The sequence below is a fragment of the Mirounga angustirostris genome, unplaced genomic scaffold, assembly GCF_029215605.1.
Source record: "Mirounga angustirostris isolate CCGP_5_RB_7025 unplaced genomic scaffold, mMirAng1.0.hap1 SCAF_6, whole genome shotgun sequence".
Lineage (NCBI taxonomy): Eukaryota > Metazoa > Chordata > Mammalia > Carnivora > Phocidae > Mirounga > Mirounga angustirostris.
Genome location: NW_026991714.1, coordinates 127128733 through 127150715, shown reverse-complemented (window position 1 = coordinate 127150715; position 21983 = coordinate 127128733). Strand labels below are relative to the sequence as shown.

The following is a 21983-nucleotide window of genomic DNA, read 5'->3' as shown; positions in this document are numbered from 1 at the left end:
AAGATACCCACCATCCCTGAACTGCTTACTGGACCATAAGGCACACAGATGCATTTAGACAGAAACACAAAACTGCTTCTTCTATCCTGGCTTGCCAGGCCTGGCCCCACTCCCGGGATTCTCCTCGTCAATCTCTCCTCACTGGCTCTCCATTGTCCAAGACTTTAGGTACCTTCCCCTCACCCACCTCTGGAGGCCCCACGGACCATTGGTCCCTGGGCCTCAACGATGCCAGGGTCTAAGGCCTTGTCCCCTAGAAACGTGCCAAAAGTACTCGGTCTGGCTCCACTGAGGACCCCAAGACCTATGAGGATTGAACAGAGATGGCTGAAGACTTGCAGAAGGGCCACCAGAGTTAGAAAAGCTAAACAAGCCACACAGAATTAACAAAGGAATACTAAGAGGGCAGAGCAGACACAGAACGAATGGACTAACCACATGTTGAAAAAGGAAGATAACTCAAAGATGCTCAGGGCTGAACCCAGGGGGAGAGATCCTAGAGAAAGTCTATCCAAACACTTGCAGCCCTGGGGCTTCTGAAGAAAGGGCAACCATTTAGGAAAAAGGCCCTTGGCTGAGGGAGAGACTGGACAGAGGAAAGCTGAGTGGGAGAGGGAGAAACTAGGGGAGCCCTGAAAAGAGAAGCTGGAGTATCTCTTCAATGCAGGAAGCTTGAGAGGACACCAGAGAAGTCGGCAGGGACTGGAGGACGAGCACTGAAGGTTCCAGAGGACGAAAAGAACAGGGCTGAGAGGCCAGGGCCTCTGGAACCCCAAGGGCCATGTCCAGGTGCACCCCGGCATCCACCCTGTTTGGGTAAAACTAGTCACCGAGGGCTATTCCCTGTCGCCCTACTGAACTCTGCAGCTAATCTGGAGGGCAGAAGCCTCAGAGGCAGGGAGTTTACCAAAGGAGAGACAGAGTCCTGTCTGTGGGAAGTTCACATTCTGAGAGGAGACAAAGAACCGTCCGTGTCTAAAGAACCCACCACACACAAGACACAAAACTGAGGAACAAATACCAACTAGTGCAAATTAACATAATCCTTAAAAGTGTGAAGACAGAGGAAGAATGCGCACTGACGTGCCACTGAGACCTGCGAAGATCCAAGTTGGGACTTTCCACACCTTAGGACTCAGCCCACTAGAAGTAATCTTATCACCTGTTCACATGCCTGGGTGGGGCTTCAGTGCTCTTCAGCAGCTACTACACTGCGGAGGCACCGACTGGGAAAAATCAACATTGCTGGGAGACCTGTAGTGAAGAGTCCCTCCCTGGGGAGCCCAGGGACTCAGCGGAGCCTGGGGGCAGAGCTTGCTCTCTACTGATCTTCCTCCTCTCTCAACAATCTCTCATCTTGTCCTCAAAATGTGCAAGATTCATGGCTTCATAACCTCTGGCTGTTTCGTGTGGTTTCCTCTCCAACTAAGTAGAAGCTCCTAGAGGATAAAAACCAGGTCTTCTCCACACCCTGCAGTGTAGGAATGTAACAGACACTTGTCACAGGTGGGGTATCTGGCGTGTTGATTAAAAGAATTTTTCCACAAACAGCAAACATGGCAAATCTTTCCCATTGCTATTCTTTGCCCTATCACTTGCATTTGACACCCATCTATCTCTCTTTGATGGCTCACGCCTAAGACCCGCCCATTACTGTATCCACCTCAGGCTGGGGCCTGGGCCTACCTAAGCTTTGTTAAGAAACACCAGCTCAGCTCGCTCGTGGGAACAATGGAAGGGTATGTGGCCCAAGAGTCTCTGGTGGGGGCAGAGGGAGGGTCTCCCCACACTGGGCGGGCCCACTGATAAGGATCCTTCCCCTCTCTGTCTCCTAACAGATTCAGATTAATGATCGCTCATTCCTAATTGTCAAATTTCTTTTCCTTCATCCTGTGTCTAATCACCAGTGACAGAAACCATTACGCAAATGAGAGCAGACGACTTCCCCCAACTGTTCGCGTTGGTAAAAACCTTGTAATTTAGAGCTCTGATTTGTAGGGGAAGCTGGTCTCCCCCAGGCATCCTGGGCATCTGCTCAACTGATGCCCAGAACAGCCCCTCCTCCCTCCCCCAAACTCCAACCCCCCAACAAATATTTGACTTCACAAAAGAGTAGTTTCCCATGTACCTGCTGATGTAAAAATGGGAGCCTGTAATGTGGCTGACCTCCATTCAGGTCCAAAGCCCCACCTTCCCTTGATGTGTCTGCCTCCACGCTGCTGGTTAGCATTAAGAGTAAGCAACAGAGCAGATATGTTTCTTAGCCGCAAGTAGAATTTGAGCCTAAACAGCCCTAACTTAGTCCTAAGGGAAGGGAGGAGACTAGATCTCTTCCTTGGGGGAAAGGGAGGAAGCAGAACATGAATCAATGTTTTTAGTTATCATCTAGACTGGATCTTCAATCTTTAGGTGCAGAAGCAAGCTGGGAGAAGTTATGATACCTATTCAAGCACAAATAATGCACTCGGATCTAGAACTCCTTTTCCCCACAACTCCTTCCAGCACTCTTCACTCAGAACAGGACTTCCCGGTAGTTTTCCCAAGAGGTCTTTAGCTGGAGCCCAAAAGAGCTTTTTCCCTGAACTATATCTTGTGCACCTTCTTGGGCACTGCCCAGTAGGGTGAGATCTGAGGACAGCCTGTAGTACAAGGGAGATGGCAAGGTAGGAGAATCAACAGTTTGCTGGAAAGGGAGCAGCACGGAGTTTGCAGTCAAATTAACACTAGGTTCTTATCTTGATTGCCACTAGTCACTGAAACCTCTCTGAGCCCGTTTCTTTAGCGGTGAAATGAAAATACCTACCTTGCAGGATAGTGAGGAATAAAGATAAAAGCACTAGGCAGATAGTGAGTGTCTAATAATCAGGTTCCCTATTGTATTACCCAAGGGTCAGGACCAATCCTGTAAAGAACCCTCCCCCTTGGTCGCCTTAGGTCAGATCTGTCAGCACAGCATCCAGCCAGGATCAGCTGAGTGGCACATGCCTTTCTGCTGCACATCACCCACATCTTTGAGGGCTGAGCTAGGAACGCAACAGACCCGCTAAGGAGAATAATAATCGCTATCTTTCAAAGTTTGATTGTGGTCAAGTTTATCCTCTGTCTGCCTTGTTTTCTTTGCTGCGCTCCTCTTTCCCAAGAGATGGAGGGATGGAGATCACTGCAATCACATTTTCCAGCATTGGCTATATTTGAAAGAACTACACTTGAGAAGGTACCGTGTTTGCACACCCACGCTGCATCAGAGAACCCCAGAATGGGGTACTAAAAATAAACACCCCTACCCAAAATACACACACAGGTGCACACATGCATACACATACATCCTCTCAGTCCATCAGTGCGCTGTAACTGTAAACTGAGCTTTGGGGGTTAGAGCCACAGCTCAGATGCTGAAAGTAAACCTTTGGCAAAAAAAAAAAAAAAAAAAAAAAAGGAAAAAAACCCAGAGTTTTCCAACTCCTCTTTCCTTCCAAAGAGAAGGGGCATGGAGATGGGAGTGGAGGTGAAGAGACACAGGGCCACCGGGCCACCATACCGCCCAATTCCAGCGGCCCCAGTTCCACTGAATCATGTGACCGATGGCCCTTTGAGTTGTGCAGTGCCCAGCTGTATGTAAGCTGCAGCCCTGAGAGGGGTTCCCACAAGTAATGATGAAAAGGAAAAGAAATTCCACTTCCGTGCTCTATCATCAGTTGCCCTGACTTTCAAGGGTGTTTGTAGAACATTATAGGGGGGTCTGGCAGAGGCGCTGGCTTTAAGAAGCAAGGCTGTATTTTTGTCCTTGCCCTGAGGTGGATGATAGGTGGTAAGTTAGCTGCCTAAGCTTGACCCCATTTCATTTACTTGGCCAGGAAACTCCGCAGGAGTAGAGGACGTGGCCTGGGCTGGGAGGGTCACAGGACCTGGAGGTTGTAGTGAGACCTGACCAATGTCCAATGGCTAAAACTGAGTTTAAAAGCTTTAGGCTAGGTCAGGCAGTACTTCCCTGGGGTTCACACTGTATGTCCCACTAGACAAGGTTAAGCAGTGGAGAAACTTAGTAAGCAGAGAGGCAGGCCAGTGTGGACAAGGACACGCACACGCGCGCGCACGCATAGACACACGTATCACACACACATCCACACAGAGGCTTACACCCCTAGAACCTAGAGAAGCCACTACTAGGAGAACTCCCTTGGCACTCAGCACAGGGAGCAAGAGCTGGTGCTGAAAGAGAGAAGCTGTATGTGTCTGCAATTTGGAACTTATGCATAGTCCTTGGCTCTAATATCCCGAGGCTCTTTTCTATGTATGGCTTGAGCTTAAGGGTCCAAGTTGGAAATCTGTCTAATTCTCTCACAGGAAGGCTATCTAGGCTCTCAGAGGCAAGCCTCCCTCTCACTCTCCCTGTTAAGAGTCCCAGTAACCATTCCCACCCAGCCTAGAGCCTGACTCTGTGAAAACTGGAAGGAGGCAGACTGACCTGACGGTCAGGAGAGCTCTGGCCCTGCAGCCCGGTAGTGGGCGTCCAAGACCATCTCCTCCCTCTCAGGCTGAGGCACTGAGGCTGCAGGAGACAGGAAGGAGAGCCAGCAGTGGCATCCTGACCCAGGAGGAGAAAGCAAGGAACAGATACATACATGCGTGTGCATGCACACACACGCACACACATCCCGACGGTGACAGACTGACACACACAGACGTGATGACAACCAGAAGCTGGGACTCCACACACTGAATGCAGGACCTTGGGGGGGAGGGGGGGCAGAGAGGGAAGATGCTGGGGCACAGAGGCAAGGGCAAGAAGTCCCTCCAAATGGGAGTGGAGCGCCAACCACCCTGCCTTGCCCCAAACACCTGCCTCCAGGGCCATGGCAAGAGTCCAGTCCATTAAGTGCAGCGTGCAATACTAGCGCTTGGAGTCTCCTGTCCTCATCAATGAAGCGGTGTGGACGGGCTAGCAGTCACCTGGCAGGAGGCCTCGACTCCTGGCAGGCTAGTTGTATCGACCCTTGATCATTGTGTTCAACAAGGGCCCCACCTGTGAAGAGACATGAGGAGCCAGTCAGAACTGCCTGTCCCCTGGCCCTGGAGCCAGACGTGGTGTGTCTGGAGGCATTCTATGTCCAGCCAAGGGCAGGGATAAGGCTTTCGTTCAATCTTGTAAACCCACTAACCTACTCTCTTCCTGGAGAATATTCCAGGACATGGCCCTCTCCTTTGGGTCCATCTTGTATTACCTTCCCTCTCACAATACCCTATAAACAGCACCAAACTGACAGAGAGAAGGTCAGAGGAGCCAATAATCCCCCAAAACCCAAGAATGCCTGCATGTTTCTTAAACGAGCTTTAAGAAGGTTAAATGCCTCTGTATCCTGAAACGGTCACATGCAATCGGGGCTGGTGCCACCTCCCAATCCCACAGGTCCTCCGAATGCTGAGGCTATCCACAGGAAGAAGGCCAGAGCATTACAAATGCCTCCCCTGGGTACCCAATGGGCCACTGGCACACCTGTGTGGGAAGCAGGTCTCAACATTACCTACAGCAGCCTTGGCACAGCTGGGAGAGCGTGAGGAGATGCTTTACTGCTCGCTTCCCATTCTAGAAGAATCCCCTCAGGGGACCCCAGCTGGCACACAAGCCCCATGGGGAACATTACCACTAGCATGGAACAGATTATAATTGATCCACCAGTCAAGCCCAGCTCTCACCAGAAAACAAAGATTTTCTGAACACACCCATAACCTCTATGGAGAGAAAGGACACCAGATACTGAAACAGAGCTATGGAGAATGTGACACCAATCCTGACTTGCCCTTGTCACTCTGCCCATTGGGCCACAGGAGTGCCACCTTGGGGCAGCCACATACCTCTTGTGGGTTCCCCAAGGCCTCTCCAAGCATCTTCTCAATGTTTCTCATTATGGCCACTTTCTGATGGGCTTTGAGAGGATATTCAATTCTCTTAGGGGTGGGGGCCCCCTGCAAAGGAAGCAGCAGCTCAGGAAATGCCTTTAGCAGCAGGCTTCAATGTAACCCACATTTCTAGCACCTTCACCCCTTCTAAGAAACCCAGTTCAATCCCATCCCTCTTCATCTCCCCAAAGACCTGGGGATCACTTTCAGAGAGAGCCAACCTCCCCACCCTGCCCCAATTCATTTATTACACCTACCTCACCCCAATCCCATCTAGGGGGAAAATACCCATATTCACCTTATACCAGAAGTTCACAGTGATGGTAATCCCCCCATTTAGTAATGACTCTATGTGATGCCACCTGCAAGAAAATAAACATGCTCCTGTTTGCCACCAATATTCTTTTAGAGGGAGGGATGGAAAACTAGGTAAAGTCTGGCTAAAGCAAATAACAAGGATATATCTTTATACTCATCCTGTCAAACACACCCCGGGACCAGAGGCAGTGGTGTTCAGTTCAGTCTCCAAATACAAAAGAGCCAAGAACAGTCTCTCCAGCCTCAAGCCACTGGGATCTCTTTGGACCTGAGGAACTGTCATCTTGTCCTAGAGACTGGGTTGTCATTTCCCCCATGTTCAGTATGCTCACATCTGGATATGCCAACCTTTCTGTAGATCACATAAGACCAATCCTGCCACAACTCAGAGATACAGCTCCCAAGAAGCCCAGTCCTAGCCCCCTCCTCACCAGTACATTGGGATGTAAAGAACATCACCAGGGCCAACCACTGTTTCATAACCAACCACGTTCTGGAAATTGGGGAACCTCTCGTAGTCAGGATTGTCAAAGTCCACCTGAGAGGTTCAAGAGAAAGAAAAAAAAATCAGTCAATCACCAAATCTTTATTAATAACTGTGATGCGCTAGTCTGGTAGTGATAAAAAGATGGCTTTAAGAAAAAAAAAAGTGTTTAGAATTTATATCCAGCAGAAGATACCACACACACCTTAAACATACACACACCCTCTCAGAGAACAGTGTAAGACAGGCCATACTTGAAGATTGATAAAGAATCCTGGGCCTCAGTGCTCCTGAGGTCAGAAGCCAATCATCACAGCTTGCAGGTCAGAAAACCTACTCATGGCCTGCAGATATGAGGAATGAGGATGCATCCTTCAACCACATCTTCTGAAACTTTCTCCCACACACATATTCCTACCAGCAAAAACTCATACATGAAGTGGCTAGGCAGTTTTCTCAAGAAAGGAGGGGACCTCTCTGGTTGGCCATAAAGTCAACCACATACTTCTTTTAGATCCAAGAAAGACAGTAAATGACATATGACAATTCTGTTCATCCTTCTCCTTATCAGAAAGTAGCAGCATCCATGACAACAGAACAAATGATTAAATCCAATGGAGACACACACATTCAAGCAGAGTAACCAGAGTCCACTAGCATTAGTGATGGGGTCTGCCCTCCAGAATTAGCTCAACGGAACGGTTTATCCTTATAAACATCTGGGGACCACCACAAGGGCCTGGAATGTGAGCTACACTGTGAAATTATCCTGAGTTTATCCACAGGGAAGGGGAAAGACATGCCAACCTTGGATCCCAAAGGAGTTCTATACCCTCCTCAGACCACACAAGCTCACCTGGCTCTGTCTGTCACATGGGTGATGAACAGGATATGGGTACAGGCACTCAAACTGATCCGGAGGGAATAAAATGCATCGCTTGTAGCCTTTTATCTGAGCAAAGAAGTTCTGCTGCTCATCATAGTGAGCAGGTGTCACATTTCCTGTAGGAGGAAAGACATTTTCTTATTCCGAGCAGTGGCTCTATTGCATAGGCTGGAACACAAGGCCCAGTGCTGGAGAGAAACCCAGCCTGCCCTCTCAGCTAAGGGTTCCCAATCAAAGTTTCAAGCAGCATCAGGGTGACTGCAATTACAGCTCTCAGCAAAGTAGGTGTTACACTTTCAGTGGGCAGTAAGTTGTTCAGAAACCATCGCTGGCTAAGGGCTCACCATCAATTACAGCGACGCAAACTTTCACAAACGACGCCTCTGCCCTTACTGGAAGCGGCAGCACATCAAGAGAACAGTCACAAGCCTGGCCAAGTAATATACTGGGCATACTTGCACTCTTCTTGACTATAGCACAAATGAAAGGGTAGCAAAACAAGAGTAACAACTGAAATGACTGGCATCAACAACACATGCATCATCTTCTTTGATGGAGTTAATTGGTCATTTTAAGTTGTACGAGTATGTACTTGCTCTGAGTAGCTCTTCTGGAGCTCAAAGATTCTCAACCTCTGTTCTCACTTCAACACATCTGTGGGATGGGACACTTCTTAGAGCAACACTGAGGCTGTTAATTCTCATGGGGGCATGAGGGGAGCATATCAGATTCCTGAAGTGTTCTATAATTTGAATAAGGCAAATTATTTAAAATGCCAACTTGAATTAGTTCTGCCCTAGAATATGTATGCTCCGTCTACTCTTTATAACTGGGACCTCATCTGTTGTTTATCCTTTGCACAATCCGAGAGCTGAGGGGCCCTTCTGTAGGGCACAGAGTTCAGAAAACATTCCCTGGGTCGGCCTGAGTGGGCCAAGACAGCCGCCTTCTTTAATGCTGAGTCCATGTGCATCCTCAAAGGAGATTTGCTCTCTCATCTCTACCTGAGGGATCTGCTTCTGTGCACTCTACCGAAGGGCAGGAAGGCAACAGAAGAACATATAGCTAAGTAGGTCGAAACTAGCTCCTGGCAGGTTAATCAAGAGCTGGCTTCAAAGGGGCAGGTTAGGGGTGCAATCCATAAACTGCATCGCTAGAAATCCTTATTAATACTTGCAGCAAAGGATCCAAAACTGAAGAAAGGACAATAAAAGGAGAAGAGACCACTACTCTGCTTCCTTGATTAATCCAATTTATTCACTATTTACTAAGTACCTACTATGGGCCTGGCCTTGAGCTAGTGCCACAAATAAAAACAAGAATGAGGGGTGCCTGGGTGGCTCAGTCGGTTAAGCGACTGCCTTAGGCTTGGGTCATGATCTCAGGGTCCTGGGATCGAGCCCTGCATCAGGCTCCCTGCTTAGCAGGAAGCCTGCTTCTCCCACTCCCCCTGGTTGTATTCCCTCTCTTGCTGTCTCTCTCTCTGTCAAATAAATAAATAAAATCTTAAAAAAAAAAAAAAATAAGATAACGATCCTGGCCAGTAAGCAGCTCTCCTTCTTTTGACTGGAATTCAAAGGCCTCTCCTCTCATTCAAATGAAAAAAGAACGAACGAACATATTCACATATTTGCTTGTGTATGCATAAAATCTTCTAGCGGGATACACAAGCAACTAATAACACGTGGTGCCTCCAGGGAGGGATATTGGAAAGCTCAGAAATAGGACTGGAAGAGAGATTTATCATTACACACCTATTTATACCTTTTGAATTTAACTCCATAAATATATTAACATTCAAAAGATAAAGTTCAATTTATACTGAAAAAATAAGCTTTCCTCTTCTACTGGAATAAAAGTCTTCTGAATACAGACAGATCCAATAAATAGAACAGTATCTCAGGAAGATCCCTAATACCTGAGTATACACGCTCATGCAGTAACTGAGGAAGGGAAAAGAGAACTAACTCTCTTTTTAGAGTGCATGAAACTAGCTTAATCACTTTATGTACATTATCTCGTTGAATCTTCATAGCTATTTATATTATCATATTCCTTTCACAGAAGAGGAGGCTGAGGTTTAAAAAAGTTAGGTGACTCGTTCAAAGTCATAAAGCAAATGAGTGGTGAAGACAAGCCTGGAAATCAGGTTTGTAGGACTCCAAGCTATGCTGCTTTCTGAAAGATTTCTTACCTTCCATGCCGATGAGCAGCAGGTTGGATGTCAGCTGTCCCCAGCCACGCTTTCCCTGTTGCTTATTAATCCAGTTCCAGTTAAAACCCAAGAAGTCCATGACAATCTTTCTGCCCACGGTGTCATTGAGTGTTTGCTGCAGATACAACCTATGTTCCCCGAGAATAAAATCCCATTAGTGCACATACACAGTCCCTTGGCATGGCCTCCCCACATCTGGAAATCCAAATTCACAACAGCACCTCCCAGAGAGACCAGCTGCAGCCATGCAAATTTTAACCAAGACAGATTCTCACAGAACTGAATCCTTGCCTGTACCTTCTTCGAGCTCTGTTCAACACCAAACTTGCTATTTTAAAGAAAAAAAAAAAAATTTTTTTTTTTTTTAATGTAAACGCTATACCCAATGTGAGGTTTGAACTCACAACCCTGAGATCAAGAGTTGCATGCTCTCACCAACTGAGCCAGCCAGGCGCCCCTAAAAGAAGTGATTCTTGACCTTTTCTGGGTCACAACATAAATCTAAGAATCCAAGGAACGCTTCCATAAATATGTACATACACACAGAACTTTCATACAATTTCATAGATTTCTCAACACCTACTCAGAGACTAAAATGATTAATCAGCTTTTCTCTAGAGATGCTCAGAGCCTCAGACATCCTCTTTGGCCCTCAATGGCCGTTATGATAGATCGTATTACTGTTCACCAAGATCTAGTTTCTTCCCTGTGGGAGAGTTAATTCTCCTGTATCCCCTTGAAGCCAAGCTTGCTTATTTAACTTGCTTTGACCAGGTATGTCCACAAAAATGACTTGTGTTGCTTCTAAACTGTAACTTGAAGAAACAGTACTCACTACCACCACATTTCTTTCCCTCTGCTAATCAACTGCAAGGTTTCAGATAGTAGCTGCTGGGTCCCAAAATGAAAAAGATGATGTAACAGTAGAGCCTCCATGTGACCTATGACAGACACCGCAGCATGACTGTTGTTGTTATAAACCTAAATAAACCTTTGTTGTTTCAAGCCACTGCCTCTGGCTTGAAACCTAGTTTATCTTAACTAATTCAGCTGCAGCGGCCTTCTACAACTGAAAGCCTCATCAGGCTTTCTGCAGACCTAGGGCTCCTAATACACCGAAGATCGGAAATTAATTAAGGGATGTGAAAACCCAGACACTTGCTCAAGTCCCATAAGGGACATTAATAAAGGGGCAAACATGAAGACAAAACACAAAAGCAGCCCTGTTCTAGTCCCGAGAATGTTACTTCAAATGGCTCAAAGCTATCTCAGTGCCTAGAATCAGGATGCTTAAAGCAATATTAACTAGAAATCTTTTAAGTTGTAAACACTAGCTACCTTTTGGGGGACAAGGAACCCTCAGGACTCAAATGCAACCTTTGGACTCTCCCCAGAAATTATAAAATATTCATACAAAAATTTTGCCAAGTAACTTTGAAAGAGGCAGAACACTCACCAAACATGAATCCAAACAACTCCTATTACATCTGAACAGTAAATGGTCAAAAGAGCTCAAAGAGAAATCATAGAATTCCTTGAATCATAACAACCCATACAATTCCAAAGTGGAACTGGTTGGTGGTAAAGTAAGCTGGTAGGGCAAAACCTGTGCATAGGAAAAAAATCTTCCTTGAATCATTCATAAAGACTACACTCAGGGGCGCCTGGGTGGCTCAGTTGGTTAAGCGACTGCCTTCGGCTCGGGTCATGATCCTGGAGTCCCGGGATCGAGTCCCACATCGGGCTCCCTGCTCAGCGGGGGGTCTGCTTCTCCCTCTGACCCGCTTCCCTCTCGTGCTCTCTGTCTCTCATTCTCTCTCTCAAATAAATAAATAAAATATTAAAAAAAAAAAAAAAAAAAGACTACACTCATAGCTTATACTTAGTGAGGCAAACTGCTCTCCCTAAGGGAGATAAGAAACTTAAAGTGATTGAGGATCGAGGACTCCTGTGTCTTATCTCATGCTCCTTCCAGCGCAGATGTTCATGCAGTGGAATTACATTCCATCAGCACCATTTAAATCGACTTCTCTCTCTCAACATTGGGGATGTGTGGACGTATGCATACACATGTATATGCTATGTTAAATTTGAGGAAACTTAAGCAGAAGATGACTTACACCAGTCTTTGTAAGACATAAAGAACTGATCAATCACAGTTGAGACCCTGGAAACTCTTTTTGGTCAAAGTTCTAGTGGTATGATAACGGCTACGTGTCAGGAAGACACACAAACACAAAAAAGATATTCCAAATCCATTCATTCAGCCATATGCTGCTAAGAGTCAGGGAAAGAACTGAGGTAGGAGACTAAAGAGAAGCCCAGGGTTGGGCACGAAATGTGAGATGGAGATGGTCATTCACCATGAAGTACTCAGTGAAAGCAATTCCCCAGAAGCAATGTTACAGTATGGAACTGAATGCTGTCCGGGACCTACCAAAGAGGCTGTCTTCACATATAAGGATAAAAGCACAGAGGAAGAGTCCCATCTGAGTGTGTCCTGTGTTTGCTATCTCTAGTACAATGTGGAAATCCATATCAACTGAATCTGATCTCCCCTAATCTAGAGGACCCTGACATCCTTCACCCCAGAATCATAACAATCTATAAAACTTTTTAGTTTTAATTGTCCCAAGCCAGCCTAACATTTTAGGACACAGGGTGCAAACTGGCCATCTCAGGGCTAAATCCAATGACAGTCGGTTTTGTTTGGTACCCCGCAGCATTTCTAAAAATTTGAATTAGCTGCCTCCATTTAAAAGTCAAAAAAATGTTAAGTAAAAATCCTAATTTCTGGCTTCTCTTGAAAATGAGAGTATCTGGCAACCCTGGGACTGCATTCCTAAATGGAAACAAGAGTCAAGTAATGACTTCTCACTTTGAACAAGGCATATGCTTTCAGCTTCATTGTAGTTTTTACCCAAACAACTTCTCTCGTTTTGTTCACCTACCTGACCCTTCTAGGCAACTGTGACTGTCACTCTGTGAAGACAACAAAGAACTACAGAGTCACAATTCAAGTCTAATCATTCTCTCATCTCTCAAGCTAGAGAACTCGTCTAACTCCTCCATATGCTCAATTACAAGAAAGGAAAATGAATGCCCTAGATTCAGTGGGAAGCCACGATCTGGGAACTTACCTCTCTTCTCCTCCTTGCTGCTGTATATCCTGCAGTTTCTCAACAAACTCATGAAATTTCATCTCCTCCCTGTTGGACCTGGGCTTAAAGTTCTGGAAATTAGCCATCTTCTTCTCATCATAGTACAAGAACTTGTGGGTGCTGGCACTGTACACAGAGAAGTCTCCGTTGCCAATGTTCTCCTGCAGGTATTCAAGGTCCCATTTCAGGGCAGGATACACAAGATTTGTGTCTGTCAGCACCACAGGCTCCTAAGTGAAAACAACAAGTGAAAAAAACAAATAAAGTCGTCCCAAGGACCTGGTGGATTCTTGTCTCATGAGTCCAGCTTCCCTACTTCTGAATACTTTCTCCTGTGAACAAGCGCGAACTCCTTAAGTTCCATTTCTCCTCGCCTCCCTCTCCATCTTCCCTCAGGCCCTGGTCCACAGCCCTGCCAGTTCCCCACTTGTATCACCACTCGCCTTTGACCTCTCCTCTCAAGCTGGTCCCTTCCCCCTCCCCCTTCGGACGGGGCCCCGCCTCCTACCTCATTCTCGATAAGCTCCTCCGCCCGGGGGTCGCTCTGACTCAGACGCGGGATGGGCCGGGTCGGGAAGCTATAACTACGCAGTTGGGACTCATCCCAGGCGAGGCTGGGCGCTTCGGCCTCTTCTCGGGTTTCTCCAGAGCCCGAGGCCGCAGCCTCCGTCGCTGTCGCCGCCATCTCCGTCGCTACAGACGGCCCCACCGGAACCGGAAGCCCCGCCTATTCCGGATAAAACACAACGGAAACCATAGAGATGGCCTGCGCGCGAGAGCGGTCCAGAGACACAAAGAACGCGGAACCGGGGCGTGGGGGAGCTCCTCCTAATGGTGACCTACAGCTTTACACCCTAAGCTCGGCCCCTGAAGTCTTGGGGCGCAGAGGTTAAACCCACTGATCACCTGGTTAACCAATACACCAAATATTATTGCTACGTCAGTGTGCCCAGGCCTACACGAGAAGCAGAGAAGGAGGCCAGTTTAGCGGGGCATTAAACTTTACAGTCATGGATGGGGAGAGAAGTAAACTCTTGACCTACCTAAGAAATCAGAAGGAAAAGCAATTGTCAGATTGATAGATGTTGGGCAAAGGTTGCTCTGCAGGCCTAGACAAAAGATAAAATCCATAGAATGGGAGAAAATATTTACAAAGTATATAGCTGATAAGTGACTTCTGTCTAGAATATATAAAGAATTCTTACAACTAAGCATAAAAAGTCAACCCAGTTAAGAAATGGATGAAAGACTTGCATAGACATTTCTCCAAAGAAGATATACCATGGCCAATAAGCACATGAAAAGATGCTCAACATCTTTAGTCATCAGAGTAATGCAAATCAAAACCACAATGAGATACCATTCACAGCCACTAGAATGTGGAAAAATTGGAACCCTCATATGCGGCCAGTGGGAATGTAAAATGGTGCAGCTTTTTGAAAAACAGTTTTACAGTTCTGCAGAAAGTTAAACAGAGTTATCCTATGATCCAGCAATTCTCCCTTTCTTTCTTTCTTTCTTTCTTTCTCTCTTTCTTTCTTCTTTCTCCAGCTATTCTACTGCTAGGTATATACTGAAGAGAATTGAAAACATACATCCACACAAAAAAGTTGTACAAGAATGTTCATGGCAGCATTATTTATAATAGCCCCAAAGTGGAAATAACCCAAATGTCTATCAACTGATGAGTGTATAAACAAAAAGTTGTATATCAATATAACAGAATATTATTTGGCCATCAAAAGAAATGAAGAACTGGGGTGCCTGGGTGGCTCAGTTGGTTAAGCGACTGCCTTTGACTCAGGTCATGATCCTGGAGTCCCAGGATCAAGTCCTGCATGGGGCTCCCTGCTCAGCAGGGAGTCTGCTTCTCCCTCTGACCCTCCCCTCTCTCATGCTCCCTATCTCATTCTCTCTCAAATAAATAAATAAAATCTTTATAAAAAAAAGGAATGAAGAACTGACACATGCTACAACATGGACAAACCTTAAAAATATTATGCTAAGTGAAGTAAGTCAGACACAAAATGTTACATATTGCATGATTCTGTTTATATAAAATGTCCAAAATAGGCAAATCCATACAGACACACAGTAGATTAGTGATGGCCAGGGTCTAGGGGTAGGGGTAATGAAAACAATTTAGAATTAGTGGAGATAATTGCACAACTTTGTAAATATACTAAACATCACTTTATTGTACACTTTAAAGGGATGAATTTTATTGTATGTGAATTATATCTTGATAATAGTAAATAAATTAGAAAACACTGTTTCTTAACCCAAATTCAATCAGGGCTTGATTGAATGCAGATATTGTACAATTATTTTGAACATCAACTAGTGATGCTTATTTACAAGAGGGCAAATTGCTGTGAAGTAATCCTCCCCCAACTTTATATGCCAAGTAGTATATATAATCTTTATTGCTCTAATATATATTTGAGAATGTCTGTAATAATGGATTCTGCACCAAAACAGTCATGACCCTAAAAGTTGCTAGAAATACGTGTACATTTATATTGTTTAAATTATACAAATCCTGTTTGTGTAAAAGTGAAAACATATTCATATGCAAACATGATAATATCCCCCATTCTTCTTTAAGCTAGTGTTTGTTAACTGTGGTCCGGCTTGAAATCTTTACAAGTCCTAGCCAATCTGAGGCTTTAGCCAGTCTGGGAAGAGCTGCTTTAGGTGCTAGGATTGGTTTTACATTTGTTGGATTGAGGTGACTGGGACATTCAAATATAAATACAGAGTAAAACTGAGGAGCGAATTTGGGGCGATTTGTGTGTTGCATCATTCCTCTATGTGAAGGAGATCAACCAATTTGCAGAACAGAACAAGAGCAAGGAAGACCAAGGGCTGAATTTGAAGAATGATCACGTTTGGGGATGAAAGGAGGAAGTGCCAGTGAAGGAGAGGAAAAAGGCAGGCGGTCAAAGAAGACATTAAGACAGGCTCATTCGACTTGTACTGCACCTGGGGGAGGTAAGTTAGCTGTCCACCTGAGATACTCGGGTTCTGTGTCCCCATTATCCTTGGAAGTGTCTAAGTCAGCTGACGGAGAAAGGGACACAATAGTATGAAATGTCAAATAATGACCTGCTCGATTTTCTCTCCTTTCCACTTCCCCTCTCTGCCTCTATCAAACCTCCCATCTTCCCTGCGGCTTCTCAACACGGTTTAAGCCCCGCCCTTGTTGGAGCCTAACGACTTTCCTTCGCTACCGGCTTCCCTTGTCGCGTTTGGCCCGGCTCAGCCGCCGTGACAAGGCCTTTGCGCATGTGCAGGGTCAACCGGGAGGAAGGTGAAGATGGCGACGGCCAGGGCGGGGGTCCTGGGAGCGCGATGGCTGCAAAGGGCAAGCCGGACCGTGGTGCCGCTGGGTGCACGGGCAGGTCCGCGAGAACGGGCGAGGCCCGAGTGTGGGGATGCCTGAGGTTTGGTGTGTCGAGGGTTGGCGGGGGGGTGGGGGGTGCGGCGGGGGGGGACGGGTATCGCGGATACCGCGGTGGCTGTGTCCAACGAGGGGGCGGAGGTGGAGTTAGTATACCCAGAAAAGGGGGTCAAGAGTCTCACTGGTCCCTTGAAGCCTGGGCCACCGCAGCCACCGCAGCTTGAAGCCTTCGGGGCAGCAGGAAGGACAGGGTCTTTTCTGACCCGCCCTCTTCTGCTCTCCAGCTTCGCACATTACGAAGGAGATGCTCCCGGGGCCCTATCCCAAAACGCCGGAAGAACGGGCCGCCGCCGCCAAGAAATACAATATGCGGGTAGAAGACTACCAACCGTACCCGGATGATGGCATGGGGTGAGATGCAGCAGAGTCGTGATGTGAGATGGCCAGCCGGGTTGGGTGGCTCGACTCTGACCATTTTCCCTGAACCTTCGCGTGACCCCTCAGAGTCAATGGTGTGGGTGCCTTTCTCGGTGGAGGGAAGTGGGAGGTGATGGGTGAGCAGCTGCAGCCTAGAGGACTTCAATTTTCTCCTTGGCTCAGGCTATTTCCTCAAATGAGGAAGCCGAGATTTTAATAGCTCCCTTGAGGACCCCTGAATAGCAGGAACTTTCCTTGGCTTCAACCAGAGTGCGAGGTTTCATTTAGATTGAGCATCTGCTGGGCTCAGGTGCTGTCATCCAGGCACGTGATCAGGCTGGAGCTGGACTCCTGTCTTGAGAGCCTTACTTGTAGATGGAGTACTCTATATTCGTATGTATGTCTTTCTTTTAAAAAATATCTTTGCTGTTAGGGCTGTGGAAGTTGTAGTAACTGTCGAGCAGATTAAACAGCCAACTTCCCTACTCCCAGTGATGTTATCCATCCCCCCCTTTACATAACACCCCTGTGGTTAAGTATCTGACGTGATTATGGTCACCCTCATTTTCTTTCCTAGCATACTCTTTCAGTAGTGGTTTTAGCAGCTCCTATTTTTCTTGCTGTTTTCCAATCATTTTCTGTGACACATAACTAGTCATCATTTCCTATGTCTCTTACTTTGTTGTGGACAAGAGTAGCCTTGGTAGCAGTCTGTAAAAGTTGAAACTGGATTGTTACGGAAAACCCAGCTTAGCAGGAAGTCCCATGAGGCGTTTGAGACATGGAGCTGTATGCTAACTTGGTAGTTGGGAGCACAGTTGCTATGAAGAGAATGCTTTAATCTGAACCCTTTTTGTTTGTATTCCAATTAGCTGGGTGACCTGGGGTTCAGACTAAACTTCAGTTTCATTTTCTGTCTAATGAGGGAATCAGAGTGATTGATTGCTAAATTCCCTTCCAGCTTTAACATTATAACATTGCATGACTTCTGTTGTTGAAAAAGGTAAGAAAAGCATGTATGTTATAATGTATATTATAATGTTTCAGAGTTTGACATCATCTTTTATTTACATTTTGGACTTCTGTGATTAGTTCTGTGCTTAGTGACTGTAAATTGAGATCTTAATTTGAAAGTGGGTTTCTCTGTCCTTAGGGGAGGCCGTTATCTGTCACTTGGTTTCTCATCTCTTAACATGAGGGGGCTTTGAATTGCCTGAGTGATGCTGCTCAAAGCCCCTTCCAGAAGTTTTTCTGTCTCTCAGGTATGGTGACTACCCAAAGCTCCCTGACCGCTCACAGCAGGAGAGGGATCCGTGGTATAACTGGGACCACCCAGACCTGAGGTTGAACTGGGGTGAACCGGTGAGAGATCCATGTCCCATTTGACCTTTCTTCCTTCTTGCTAGTATCTTCATGAGGATTCTTTATTTAGCTTAAATGGCATTTTGCTGTCTAAGCAACATTAAGGTTTTCTGCCCAAGAAAGCAAGACCCAGTGATCTGAGATCTGAGGTCCCATGTATGGCACATGGGAAGAGACTTCAAGAAATAATCAGAGGTCTGTACTTTGAAAATTGTGCACTTCCATGCTTGAACTGTCCTTGGTCAGCAGAACCTAGACCTAAGCCAGCACCTAGTCTTATGTGGTAGAGTAGCTCACACTTGACTGGCAGAATATTGCCCCAGGGCAGTAGAATGCCTTTACCGAACCTTTTATCAGGCTCTGATCACCCTTTTGCAGACTGCCTGCCTTTTGCAGGAAGAGCAGAATGTTGCATTTAACTGTTTTTCTGCCTCAGATGCACTGGGACCTTGACATGTATATCAGGAACCGTGTGGACACATCCCCCACGCCTGTTTCCTGGAATCTCATGTGTAAGCACCTCTTCGGCTTCGTGGCCTTCATGCTGTTCATGTTTTGGGTCGGGGAGACTTACCCCACCTACCAGCCTGTGGTGAGTATCTGAGAAGTGCTCTGGTAGGCATATTTACTTAGTGCTGTTTCCTGAGGGAATGAAGTCTCTGGAGTAGGGATCCAGCCAATACCAAGCTTGGCTTCCTGTTAAGGCCTGTAGAAGGCCTTACCCATTGACCTGGCACAAGTCTCAGAGAACTGCTCCATGCCTACTTCTTGGGTCAGCCTGAGTGAGAAGAAACAGTTCAGGACTAGATGAGAAATGAGAATGTGTAAGTCAACTAGTCTTCTAAAGTTGCCATTTGGGGACTATACTTACCAATTATATTTTAGCAAGTGATCTTTGAAGGTGGAGTCAGGTAATCTAGAGCTGAAACCCTATTCTTTGCTGGAGGTGTGAAGGGCACTAGGTCCTATAGGGTACTGGAAGCAATTGTTTACTACGAGCACAACAGTTTTATCTTGGAGAGCGTAAAAGACACAGAAAATATACTGTCTAGCTTTAAGGAAGTTTGATTTGGATAAGAAGAAGATGTAGAAAATGACACGATGAGCAACATTTGAACAGAGATATAGGAATGTGGCAGTTTTAGTGTCCATATGTTTGTAGTGAACTTATGTGTTAAGGGGTATGAGGTCTTGTTAAAAAGAAGGATCATGCTAGATACTAAAAATATGTATAGACTTTTGCTTTGGGGCAGAAGTTGGAGAGAACATTTGGGGCAAGAAAAATAGAATGAAGGAAGGAAAAGGAGAGTTAGTCAGCTGCAATAGAATAGGCATATAAAATATTCCTAGATAACCAGCTTTTGGTTACCTAGAGAGCTGCTAAAAATTCAGATCCTTGGTTCAGTAGCTCCATGATGGGGTTCTAGAATCAGTATCTCATGTTCTGGGAAATTAGGTGTGGAAATTGCCATGTTAAAAAATGTTGTGAGGTGAGTTGGTCATTTAGGTTGGGATGCTTTGATTGTGTAGTTAGGGATTTGCACTCAGCGGTATAGTAAGACATTAATTCAAATATTTATGAAGACCCTACTATGTACCAGATACAGATTGTGCTAGGGGTTGGGGATCCAGTGATGACTTGGTCTACCTCTAGACAGCAAGGAACTATGTTGAGTTTTTGAACAGAAATGACATAATGAAGGTTAGGATTTTAGGATGTTTAATCTGGGAATAGTCTACCGAGTAGATTGTACAGGAAAGAACTGAAAGCAGGAAGACTGTCAGGTTTGCAGTTGGCTGCTCAGTGCTACCTCTGCAGAGATAATCAATGTCCTGATGGTAGCTGGTACGTCTGTGTGCACTGACACGAACCTTCCTACCAAGCCCCAGGGGCTCCAGGCTGGAGAGTGCACGTAGGGCTGGTGTGAGCACTAACTTCACTTCAGGAGAGCAAGAAACACAGTGTGGCGCTTCCATTTTTCAGTTCTGTAAGCACATCACCCTTTTCTCCTCCCCTTGAGCTGTGTTCTCTGACAGCTGTTTGTTGGTAAAGCCAGCAGCCCCTGAAGCACGTCCCAGCCGTGTCTCCTCTGTGCTTTCCCCCACCACTGCTCCTGCACGCCTCATTTGCTAGGCCACTTTAGTGGTGGAACCATTAGAGGCTGAGTGACTTAAAGGAGATTGAGTCTGTCTCGACCCCAGGAGAGAGTGGGATGGTTGGATGCGTCGTCTCATTTAGAAAGCTCCCTCCCTCCCTCCCTCCTTCTCTCTCTCTCTCTCTCACTCACTCTCATACACACGCGCACACACACACACAGTGTAGGCACCACTTCTCTTACAATCTAGGTTTTCTCTCTGCCTTGGGCTGATTAGGGAAGAGGAGTGCTGTTCCTGCTGTTCTGGCGCAGCTGGGTCTGACCAGAGGCTACCTCGTATCCACTTACCATGTGTGATTGTTAACTCGGAGTGGGGTATAGCCAGGTATTGGCTGGGATGTATGCTATCTTGCTGACCTGTGTTTTTTCCTTAGGGGCCAAAGCAGTATCCTTATAACAATCTGTACCTGGAACGAGGCGGCGATCCCACCAAAGAGCCTGAGCCAGTGGTTCATTATGAGATCTGAGGTGGCTTCATCAGCTTTGTGCCCCTGAACTGACTCCCTCATTTCTAGAGATTTAACCTTAATGAAGTCCCTAATAAAACTTAGTGCTGTGGTATCTGTGCATCATTTCCCCAGGAATAGCCACTGCCATGAAAACCTCATCCTTTTCCTTTTTTTTTTTTTTTTGGTCTGCTGTCCGTTCCCACCCCCCAGCACCTCTGAGATTAGAAAGACAGGAGGTGGGGGGAGTTAAGCACAAGAAAATGGTAATTTGTTAATTTTGCTGGGACCGTGAAGGTATTTGAGGGTTCCAGTTGGCAGCAGGTGGTAAGGGTAGCTCCTTTTCCCATTTACAGGGTTGAAGAAGAAGAAAGATACGTTCCTGACTTCCCAAGTTGGAACAAAAAGTATTTCCCATTAAAAAAAAAACTTTTTATAGTGGCTAGTTTTTTTAAAAAACTGTATTTTAACACATTTCAAGTATATTCCAGGATATATAGTTGTCTTTGGACTCACCTGGGAATGTGACCGTAATGTTATTTCTATTGTAAGAGTGTGTATTCCTTGTTCCAAAGCAACTTCTGAATCCTGCATTTATGAATTAGAGGACTGTCCAGTGAGTTTTTCTGAACCTGTGCATGGCTTTTGCTCCTGTTTTTGAGGGTCTATCTCAGTGCATCTGTTAAGTGAACCAGCTCATTTTCTTTTTGTCCCTTTGGGGACATTTTCTTAAGCAGTCATGCTGCCTGAAAGCCTGTCCCATAAAAAAAGCACACATTCAGTATGACCTATGAAAGCAAGTCCATCCAAGTTAGTTTTTGTCCAGGCACTGAAGGGGACTTTTATGAGATCAGGGGGTGGGTACGGATACTAAAATGCCTCTACTTCAGTGTCTCCACTGGCTTTTTATCTGTCTTCATTCTCTGTCCTCTGTCACCTTTGATAATATATTTAATATATTAAACATCTGTGTATCTATATATCAGACACTGATAGGTCCTGGGGATATAAAATTGGAAAGGACAAAATAATTGCCTTCAGGTACTTACCTAGAAGCTGAGACTGGCAGTTATAAAACAGTGAAAGAATTAAGAGATGTGTGAGCTGAGAGAGAAGAGTATACCTTAATTTTTTTTTAGATTTTTTTTTTTTTTTTTTTTTTGTCAGAGAGAGAGAGGGAGGAGAACTAGGCTCCCTGCCGAGCAAGGAGCCCGATGTGGGACTCGATCCTAGCACC

General features: G+C 45.9%; 2 protein-coding genes across 6 annotated transcripts in view; one reads left to right on the top strand and one right to left on the bottom strand.

Annotated features, from left to right (window-relative positions):
- Nucleotides 1-13684, bottom strand: part of HIF1AN (hypoxia inducible factor 1 subunit alpha inhibitor) — a 78435-nt gene extending 64751 nt beyond the window's left edge. For 2 of the 3 annotated variants that reach the window (XR_010412551.1, XR_010412550.1), the window contains exons 1-8: nt 13471-13684; nt 12942-13192; nt 9781-9929; nt 7557-7702; nt 6648-6754; nt 6197-6260; nt 5854-5964; nt 4844-5023 (exon numbers count right to left, since the gene is read on the bottom strand). Coding sequence is in view for 1 of the 3 variants with exons in the window: in XM_045878629.3 (XP_045734585.1) it covers nt 4979-5023; nt 5854-5964; nt 6197-6260; nt 6648-6754; nt 7557-7702; nt 9781-9929; nt 12942-13192; nt 13471-13647 (1050 nt within the window). In the remaining 2 variants the exon portion in view is untranslated. Of the gene's footprint in view, nt 1-3166; nt 5024-5853; nt 5965-6196; nt 6261-6647; nt 6755-7556; nt 7703-9780; nt 9930-12941; nt 13193-13470 lie in introns of those variants that run through there. The other variant, XM_045878629.3, reaches the window with a different exon arrangement.
- A 2480-nt stretch (nt 13685-16164) lies between these two features.
- NDUFB8 (NADH:ubiquinone oxidoreductase subunit B8) lies at nt 16165-20859 on the top strand. 3 transcript variants are annotated; one of them, XM_064595169.1, is made up of 5 exons: nt 16165-16275; nt 16650-16776; nt 18045-18144; nt 18581-18736; nt 20675-20859. In XM_064595169.1, the coding sequence occupies exons 1-5, from the start codon at nt 16251-16253 to the stop codon at nt 20765-20767; spliced, it is 501 nt and encodes a 166-aa protein (XP_064451239.1). In that variant the 5' UTR covers nt 16165-16250; the 3' UTR covers nt 20768-20859. The 3 variants fall into 3 exon arrangements, with proteins under 3 accessions (XP_064451239.1, XP_045734582.1, XP_064451238.1); XM_045878626.2 differs by having other exon boundaries at nt 16206-16366; XM_064595168.1 differs by having other exon boundaries at nt 16261-16413.
- The last annotated feature ends 1124 nt before the right edge of the window (nt 20860-21983 follow it).

What these genes read in the sequence shown, in the direction of transcription:
- NDUFB8 (XM_064595168.1), top strand. Translation starts at nt 16,317, where the DNA reads ATGGCTGCAAAGGGCAAGCCGGACCGTGGTGCCGCTGGGTGCACGGGC. An exon ending in TACCCGGATGATGGCATGGG is followed by an intron (nt 16,777 to 18,044) that starts GTGAGATGCAGC and finishes TCTGTCTCTCAG; the next exon opens with GTATGGTGACTACCCAAAGC. An exon ending in GGTTGAACTGGGGTGAACCG is followed by an intron (nt 18,145 to 18,580) that starts GTGAGAGATCCA and finishes TTTCTGCCTCAG; the next exon opens with ATGCACTGGGACCTTGACAT.